The 10,000-nt window shown below is 43.4% G+C and overlaps 1 protein-coding gene across 9 annotated transcripts in view; it reads right to left on the bottom strand.

Moving 5' to 3' along the window:
* Nucleotides 1-10,000, bottom strand: part of LOC135108033 (serine/threonine-protein kinase tricornered-like) — a 175,938-nt gene that overhangs the window by 76,938 nt on the left and 89,000 nt on the right. For 2 of the 9 annotated variants that reach the window (XM_064018602.1, XM_064018604.1), the window contains exon 1: nt 8,322-8,783. The exons of 1 other annotated variant lie outside the window; for it this stretch is intronic. Coding sequence is in view for 1 of the 8 variants with exons in the window: in XM_064018603.1 (XP_063874673.1) it covers nt 7,625-7,676 (52 nt within the window). In the remaining 7 variants the exon portion in view is untranslated. Of the gene's footprint in view, nt 1-7,624; nt 7,936-8,321; nt 8,784-10,000 lie in introns of those variants that run through there. 6 more of the 9 variants (XM_064018597.1, XM_064018598.1, XM_064018603.1 and 3 more) reach the window with 5 other exon arrangements.

Genomic DNA, 10,000 nt, shown 5'->3' with positions numbered 1-10,000 from the left:
AAGAGTATGTAAATCTTCACTATTTGTCAGTTTCCTTTCCCTCCTCCTCTTCTTCCTTCATTCCTCTTTCTCATCCGCTTCCTCTTCTGTTTCAATGCTATTCCAAACCTTTCTTTTTTCGTTATTTATCTATTTATGCACTTACTATTCTATTTATTTATTCATGACTTTTACTCTCTCTCTCTCTCTCTCTCTCTCTCTCTCTCTCTCTCTCTCTCTCTCTCTCTCTCTCTCTCTCTCTCTCTCTCTCACGCGCACCACTACAGCCTCTCTCGTAGTTAAGGTCACAACATCCCCTAGTTTTATCTGGTAACTGTGACAAACCTAACTGAGCTATAAATAAAATACTGTATGCAGCATGATAAATATACTATGTTGCTTAGTGGGTGTACGGATGCATCCTTGTGTCCTTGAACCTTTTATTGTTATGAGTGTCTCTTGCGAACTCTCCTAGAACGCAAGACACTGTTTGGATGACGCAGGAGAGAATGAAGAGGGAATACAAGGTGAATTTAGTCTTTTTTTCACATTACAGGACATAAACGAGGAGGCTAGAAGGTACATCTAGTCTCTTTTCTTCTTCTTTTATTTATTTTTTTAAACTTTGGGTGCTAAAGTGAACGTTTGTTTTGTAGTAAAGGGTTAAATTTTGTTCTTCGTTTCCTCCCCATCTTCCTCCTCCTTTTCATCTTCCTCCAGGTTCTCTTGTTTATATTCCTCCTCCTCCTCCTCCTCCTCCTCCTCCTCCTCCTCCTCCTCCTCCTCCTCCTCCTCCTCCTCCTCCTCCTCCTCTTCTTCCTCCTCCTCCACTGCCTATTCATTGTTATCTCTCCAAATCTTCTTCAAAGCACACTACTTCTTATCTATCTCCAACACCTCTTCTTATCTTCCTCTTCCTGCCGTTACTTTTCCTCCCTCTAACGTCAGCTGCTTCTCCTCTTATTATTCCTCCTCCTCCTCCTCCTCCTCTACATTACTTGCTTCCCTTCATCTTTTCTTTCTAAAACTACCGTCTGTTTGTTCTCTTTCTTCTACTTATTTTCCTTCTACTCCTCTTCTATAGTTCTTCCATATACTTCTTCTGGTCCTCCTCCTCCTCCTCTCCTTGTAATAAAACTCCACCATCTACTTCACCTCCTCCTCCTCCTCCTCCTCTTCATTATTCCCCCCCCATCACGTCTAGACCTCAACCAGTCCCTTCATCACCCCTTGTATCGCTGCCTCGCCCCTCGCCCCTCACTCTCCTCTCCTCTGGTCTCTCTCCCTCGCCTCACTTTCTCCCTTGCCGCTACTACATCCGCCACGTGTTGGATGTATCACACACACACACACAGGATGCTCAGTGGCGGGAAGGTTGGCAAGTTTTCCTTTCTTTTGTGTTTTATTTATTGGAATCATGACGGGTGCTGCTAGTTAAAGGGAGAGATGGTATGTTTATGGTATGCTTTGACTGGTGTGTTGTGGTTCTGGTGATGGGGTACGCGTGGATGGGTACAATGACAGGGTAGGGCGGGATACAGTGGATTTGGTGGCATGTACAGAGACGGACATAAGTTTTAGTTCTTAGGGAAAAGAGTATGTTGATAGACAAATAGGTAGGTAGATAAATAGACACAGACAGAAAGACACACAGACAGAAAGACAGACAAAGACAGACAGACAAAGACCAAGGATTTTCAAAACTACAAATGATGCTTTTTTTATGTTCAGTCGTTCGTTCGGTTGCTTGTTTGTCTCTAATTGTCAGTCTTTTCAGTTAAAGCACACACACACACACACACACACACACACACACACACACACATACACACACACACACACACACGAATGAATAAAAAAAAGTACATTTCTCGGACTTTAAAGAGGCATAAAGACTGGCTAACTGTAAAGAGAGAGGACGAAGATAGACATATTTACGTACTCTTAAGAGGAAGAAAACCAGAAACCAGTAATTTTTTAGATGCTTAGAAAAACACACCACACACTTTTAAAGGCGGTGAGCGAAGACCCACATGTATAAAGAGTTCTAGGAAAGTAAATCATTAGCATCCTTAGAAGAGACCATGAATAGAAAAAAAAAACATAACTTGGATAGTTTTAAGCAGAAAACCAGTAATTTTCGGAAGATTTAAAGACCAACACACACACACACACACACACACACAAAGGAAACAACGAAGAGCTAAATATTTCACGCAATTTTAAAAAGGACAGAAACGACATTTTTACGTAATTTTAAGAAGAAAACCAGTAATATTTTTTTTCGGGAGGTTTAAAGACGAACACAAAAACTAACCGAGACTCTTAAAGGCGAAGACGAAGACCCACAATTTTAAGAGTTTTAGGGAAGCGGTCAAGCGTTCACATTTTTAAGGCGGGCCACGAGATGCAGGTCTGAGGAGGGGCGAGTTTTTGCAGCGCGGAGGTAATCTGCGTAGCTTGAGAGTGTGGGCGTGTGGGAGTGTGCCAGTAAAAGTAGTTTCCTTATTAGTGGAGTTAATGGTTAAGCTGGTGGAATGAGTGGATGGCTGGAGGAGGGAGGGAGGGAGGAATGGTTGACTGGGTGACTGCTCGACTGTCTGACTAAATTGTTTGAAGGATGGCCGGCTGAGTGGATGGCTGGATGGTGGGAGACACGGTTGGCTGGCTGGCTGGTTCACTAAATAGCTAGACGCATGCCTGGGTGAATGGATGGCTAGGTGGATGAGTGACTGGCTGGCTGAGTGACTGAATGGCTTGAGGGGTGACTGATAATGACTGGATGGTTGGTTAAAGATATGACTAACTGGCTGGCTGACTGACTGACTGAATAGACTGGATGGTTGGATGGTTGACTGAGTGGTTAGCTGACTGACTAACTGAATGACTGGTTAGATGGCTGGCTTTCTGAGTTGAGTGGCCGGTTGGTTTACCTCTCTCTCTCTCTCTCTCTCTCTCTCTCTCTCTTGGGACCAGGCAGTGTGCATGTATATTAAATTACAACAGCAACGAAACACACACACACACACACACCATAACCGCTGACCAACACGCTCTCTCTCTCTCTCTCTCTCTCTCTCTCTCTCTCTCTCTCTCTCTCTCTCTCTCTCTCTCTCTCTCTCTCTCTCTCTGGGCACCAACTAAAAACAAACAAAACTAATACAAAAACAACAAATGATAACAAGACGCACGTCACGAAGTAAATTTTTTCCTCAAACTTGAATTTTTTTCCCTTCTTTCCTCTTCCTTTTTTTACGTTATTTCCTTCATGGCAATCATCACTTATTTCCTCCTTTCCTCATTCGTAGTAGGAATGAGATTAGTGAATAAATGAGGAGACTGAATATTCATTTCTTCCTCAATGTTTTTTTTTCTCTTATTATTTTCTCTTTTATTCTCTACGTTTATGTTTCTCTCCTGTTGTTCTCTTTATCTGTTCTTTATATGTCTCCCTTCCTTCTGTTTCTCTGTTCTCAATCTCTTTCTCTCCTTCTCCTACCCTCCTGTTATGCCTGTCTCTCATAATCTGTCTCCCTCTCTCCTTCCTTTCTCCCTGACTCCTTCCTTCTGTCTCTATCAATTTCTCTTCTTCCTCTTCTTTGTCTTCTAATCAACTTTTCTTTCTTCCTTCTTGAGTACTTTCCTGCTTTCCTCTTCTCTCAACCTCTCTTTCCTTCTCTATTTCTCTCCATTCTTTTCTATCCCTCTCCTCAATCTCTATTTCTCCCTCTATTCTCTTCTGTGTCTCTCCTCTTTATCTCCCTCAATATCACTCTCCTCCACTCACCCATTTCCTCTCTCCCACTCTCTCTCTCTCTCTAATCTATCAATCTCAACCTTTCTCTCGTCTCTCTCTCGTCTCTCTCTCTCCTTCACTCCTTGTGTCTCGCCTCCTAATCTACTCAGTCTTCAGTCCTTCACTCCCTCCCCTTCCCTAACACTTCTCAGCTGTCACCTCCCTTCAGTGTATGTAGGTCAGTGTCAGTAGATTAATGCATCGTCACCACTTGTAGCATTTAACAGTGTCTTACGTGGTGCTGTTACCGCTGCTACAAATACGACTACTACTACTGCTATACTCCATGTGGTCCTGTGCTCTTTTAATGCTTTGGTATCTCATCTCTGTTGTTTTCAATGGTTCTCGTGGATATTATTGGGGTTTTCTAGGGCTTTTTCGTGGTTCTAGTTAGAGTTAGACATGGATTCTGCGTTTCTGACAGATTCTAGTGGAAGTTAATGGGGTTTTCGTAGTTCTAGTGACAGATTATTTGATTCTGCAACTGGAGTTTTCAAGGGGGCTTTTTTGGTTCTGGTGATAGTTTAAAAGTGATTCTGGACTTCTAACAGACTCGAGAGGATGTTGTGGTTTTTCAAAAGTGTTTTCATGATTTTAGTGATATTATCGAGGATTCTGCACCTCCAACAGGCTTTAGCGAATGTTATTGGAGTTTTCAAGGGTGTTTTAGTGGTTTTATCGATAGTTTAACAAAAATTCAGCAGTTTTAACAGATTCTACATGAAATCACTGGAGTTTTCATGGCTGGAATAATAGTTTGATATGGGTTCTGTGTTTCTAAAAGAGTATAGTGGAAGTTACTTAGGTTTTCAAGGATTTTTCAGTTCTAATGACAGTCTGACAAGGACTCAACACCATAACCCCCAAACCACACCCACGGGAACCGAACTAATCATCCTTGTGGCCTTCAAAAATAATTCTAACCGTTTAAGAATGCGGAGACACAGAATGAAGGAAGGGACGAGATGTGAATGTTTTCCTATTATTCACTATTACTCGTAGTTTTCCTTGTTATGCTGGAGGGAGTGACGCAATACTGGTAGTGGGAATGTGTGTTTATACCGGGAAATGTGGCGCCAGTTGTTGTGCTGGTGGTAGTAGTAGTGGTGGTGGTGATGGTAGTAGTAGTAGTAGTAGTAGTAGTAGTAGTAGTAGTAGTAGTAGTAGTAGTAGTAGTAAAGTAGAACAAGAACAAGAAAAAAAAAACGAACAGAAGACCACGAAGGAAAACAACAACAGCAACAACAACAATTGGTGGTGGTGGTGGTAGTAGCTAGTTTTTATATTAATAGGAAAGAAAAAAAAAACATTCAATGCAATACTATGAAGTGACTGCATTTCGTTAAACATGGAGAGAAACTATTATGGTCTGGTGTGTGTGTGTGTGTGTGTGTGTGTGTGTGTGTGTGTGTGTGTGTGTGTGTGTGTGTGTGTGTGTGTGTGTGTGTGTGTGTGTGTGTGTGTATAGCGGTGAGTACTGGAAACAATTGCCTGGGGTGGACCTGCAAAGCTTTATGTAAATGACTTAATGCATACAATATTTCAGTATAGTGTAGTGTATTTATAACTGTGTGTGTGTGTGTGTGTGTGTGTGTGTGTACCTTTACCTTTCGAAAACTAATATACAAGTTTTATTTTCATTTATAATTTTGTATCTTCACATATTTTTCCATGTTGTTTAAATTGCTTTCTCATTTAACTAACCAGTCAGTCAGTCAGTCAGTCAGTCAGTCAGTCAGTCAACTCCACCCGCCTTCTCCACTCTCAGTCCTGTCACTCCACTTGAGAAAGCCGGTGACCTTCCCCCTTCCTCCTCTTCCTCCTCCTCCTCCACTCCACTCCTCTCCACCTCTCCCCTCTCCGCTCGCCCTCAAGCTTCTCTACACAACTGTACCTTCCTAACTGTACCTCCTTAAGTAGCTGTGCATGTAGAAACATTTGTACCTTCCCAACTATACCTGCCTAATACCTTCTCTGTAGACAATTGTACCTTACCGTCTTTAATACCTGTACCTATCAACCTATCTGCCTTACTGTTACTTGTGAAGACACTTGTACCTTCGCTGTAGACAACTGTACCTTACCGTCTTTAATAAGTACCTATCAACTGTACCTGGCTTAACGGTAATTTGTAGACACTTGTAGTTTCTCTCTAAACAACTGCACTGATCTCAATGGTCTATAGAAACGCTTGTAACTTTTCCTTACACAACGGTACCTCCCTAATTGTACCTTCCTGGATAACTGTACCCTGCAAAAAACACGTGTACCTTCTCTCTCAACTCTCATAACTGTAAACTATAGAAACAACTGTAACGTTTCCTTACACAACTGCACTTAAGAAACTACAACCTCCTGTACTTTCACTCAAAAAAACCCAACTAAAAAAGAACTCTTGTAATTTCCTGTATGCTCATCTAAGTAACCATAACCTATATATATATGTACACCCTTGTAGCTTCCTGTGGGTTAAGGTTAGTAGGGTGCAGACTCGTGTTGGCACCAGTGACGGCCCTGCTTGTTGATGCACACAAGTGGCTTTGTTTATGAATGCACCTCTATGCTTGTAACTGTCCCTGTGTCGAGTGCTAACTGTGTCTCGCTGCGTGTCTAACTGTACTGAAACGCTGGGATGGTAAAGGTATTAGGAGGAGCAGATACTTTCTTTGCTTCACTAGTTAATACCTGGGCTATCTTGCATATCTTTCTTCCCTTATTATCGCCTTTATTAGTTTATTATCCTGTCCTAAGCACTCTTCTCATGCCTTGCTTCACTAATTAATACCTGTTCTACCTTACACACTGTTGAGAGGCGCAGAAACACACCTTGCTTCACTAATTAATATTTGGACTAACTTATCTACCTTTCTCCACTAATCGCCTTTATTTAGTTGATTATCCTGTCCTATGCAGTCTTCTCATACCTTGCTTCACTAATACCAGGACAACCCTACACACCTTTCTCCACTAATTAACAACTTTATTTACCTTATTAGCTTACCTGTCTATCCAAACATCTATCCTATGCAGTTTTCTCACACCTTCCTTCACAAATTAATACCTGGGCTACCTTAAACACCTTTCTTCAATAATTGTCATCTTAATTTACCTCATTCTCTTATCTGTCTACATGAACTCCTGTCATATACACTCTTCTGTTCACTAACACGTACGTAAACACACTTTCAGTCTTGAGTATAAGTAAATTAAGTCTGATTCTGAGCTTGTAAACACACTCTATAGCAATTAATACTTGATTTACTTTACTTACTTAATCATTTCACCTAACTATACACCTGGTCTTCATTATGTCCTTGTTTACCTGTCAACTTCCTCAAGCCAAATTAATACATTTTAAGGCCACTTACACCTTTCCCTTATCACTTCACTTGTCTTCCTCATCCGCATACCTTCGTCACCTTATTTACCTGTCACCTGAGGAAACTACACCTGTCACTGTTTCCCTGTCACCTGTGTGAAGCTTGTCAACACACCATGGACTAACATAAACACCTTCACCTTGTTTACTTCTATATCTCACCTGTCTATTTGTACTGAACGCCTACTCTTATTTCAGTTTTACAGAAAATACTGTCACTGTCTCCCCATCATCTGGCCTTGCTAATTACATCATCTGCCTATGTATATTCATCACCTAGCCATCTCACTTCCCTGTCAACAGCACACATAACACCTTCACTCTGTTTCCCATCACCTGGTCTTACTAATCCCATCACCTAGCCTTCTCACTTCCCTGTCAATTTCACACAACACCTTCACTCTGTTTCCCATCACCTTGTCTTGCTAATCACATCACCTGAGGAGTCCCGAGCGTCCCTGTCACCTCACCTCTCACTTGCAGCTTCTCCCGCCAAAAGGGGAGACGAAGGCGGTCCATCATCTCTAAGGGGCGCGGCGAATGACCAGCGAACGACCAGCGAACGACCCTCTTAGCTCCTCACACAACACAGGTGCAACGACTTGACCGCCACCACCACCACCACCACCTCATCAGGTTCACGGCTCCCTCACTCACTGGCCCGAGTCCCCGAGTCCTCCACGTCACCGCCAGTCCCTCGGCCACCACCATCGCCACCACCACCACTGCATTACACCACTGCACACTAACACGGTGGCTTGGTTGGTGCTATTCCTTAATCCTGGTGAGTTTTGTGGTGATATGCAGGGGATGGTTGGACTTCACTTAACTGAACTCACTCACTCACTAGCTCATTCGCCTCTGCACACCTACATTACATACTGACACAGATGTACGAGTGAGCATCTACACACACACACACACACACACACACACACACACCTGTATAATAAGTTCAAGTTGGGAGGTGTCTGTTTTTTGTTTGCTTCTTTTCCTTGCATACGTACTAATTTTCTTTCTTTATCGCCTTCTTCAACACAAACACACAGACAGACAGACAGACACCTCTCTCTTGGCTTTGTCCAGTCTACACTCGCCCTTCGGGTTGGAGGCGAGGTTACAAAACACTTCACAGCTTCACTTCACGCCCCACAACTCGCGACTTACACTCCAGGTCTCCCTTCGCGTTACGACCACGAGGAACGATTGAGATGGACAGTTTAAATGAGCAGCACTAGGAGACACAGGTGAAAGGACGCCCGCACGCACGCACACACCCGCGCCTCGCCACACCTGAGCACCGTGTGAGCGGGGAACCTGGGGCCACCTCGAGGACGCTGCCAGGTGCCAACAACCAATTTACCTCGAGTCTGCGGAGCCAACGAGACCATGTGGCGAGGGAACAAGGTGAGAAAATACGGAATGCGGGAATGAAAACACGTACAGAAAAACACAAAAAAGGGAGACATATGTGATACTTCATTCGCTACAGTGCCTTCTATCTTGTCTATCTATCTATCTGTCTATGTTTGTCTGTGAGTCCAGCACCCTTTGGCATCTATCGCCCCACTCAAGTCTTATCACACAACTCATGACCCAAAGACGCCCCTGTGATGCCCCGCCGTAAGACTCAACGCGGGGCATGGCAGGGACTCTTACGTCACTAGAGCCTCGCAGACAGGACTTGGGAAGCACGTCGTCACAAGGGTTAGGGGAAAAATTGTTCACCTCTGCAGTCATTCCAGGCGATGGGCAGGACAGGTGAATCCCGCGGGAGGGAGAGGAGTTACCGGTCTGGTCTCCCTCTTTCTGTCTAGCGCTCACTGAAGGAAATGCCAGCTGGGAGGTTCAAGTAAGGAGGTTCAAGTGTCTAACCGGCACCCAACACTTGCGGGTGTAGTCATAGGGAACTCCTGTGTGTGTGTGTGTGTGTCAGTGGTCAGGGTATGTCTGGTGTTGATTTGGTATGGGTGTTGTGGGTTTTAGTGTGCTTTTGGTGGGTTTGCAGTGCTGTTTTTTTTTCTTTTTTTTTTTTTTTCTTTTTTTTTTGTCTTCGTGAGTTTTCGTGCTTTAATGTCATGTGATGAGTGTTTAAGTGTTTTTGTGATTTTTTCTTTTTTTTTTTTTTTTTTTTTTTTTTGGTGTCTGGTTAAGTTTTCCTGTTATAGTTACAATCAGTGCTTAGGTGTGTTTTGGTGTTTCACTGTTAAGCTACGGCTGAGTTTTTTATGCGTGATCTGATATGCTTTCGTGTCTTCTGATGAATTTTTTCGTGCGTCTTAAGTAAGAATTGACGTGTTTTCATAAGATTTGGTTCGTCTTCGTGAGATCTGGTGTGTTTCCTTAAAATTTCATGTGCTCTGGTAAGATTTCATGTGTTGAGTAAGTGTTGTAGTGACCAGCTGGCCTCTAAAACCTCCGGAAATATCTCACCACCTCACCTGTCCCGCCTGAACACCTGACCCAGATGGGGGGATGGGGGAGACTTCCGACAGGTTATATAGCAGCTTCTTGCGTCACCTTGAGTACAGATGCGCTCTCTCTCTCTCTCTCTCTCTCTCTCTCTCTCTCTCTCTCTCTCTCTCTCTCTCTCTCTCTCTCTCTCTCTCTCTCTCTGAGTTACTATGCTCATCCTTTGGTCAATATTTTTCTACTTTTTCTTTTTAACTTTCTATCCTTATTTTCTTTGTGATTCTCTCTCTCTCTCTCTCTCTCTCTCTCTCTCTCTCTCTCTCTCTCTCTCTCTCTCTCGACTCCACATCCCCACCCCAATGGTCACTTCCTTACTTCCTCCTCCTTTCAGTAATTAATCCCCTAAGCACCCTCGCGTGCTGGCTGGCGGAGGC

Source organism: Scylla paramamosain, chromosome 16, assembly GCF_035594125.1.
Source record: "Scylla paramamosain isolate STU-SP2022 chromosome 16, ASM3559412v1, whole genome shotgun sequence".
Taxonomy (NCBI): Eukaryota; Metazoa; Arthropoda; class Malacostraca; order Decapoda; family Portunidae; genus Scylla; species Scylla paramamosain.
Note: the sequence above shows the minus strand (reverse complement) of the source record. Positions and strands in the feature narration are given on the sequence as shown.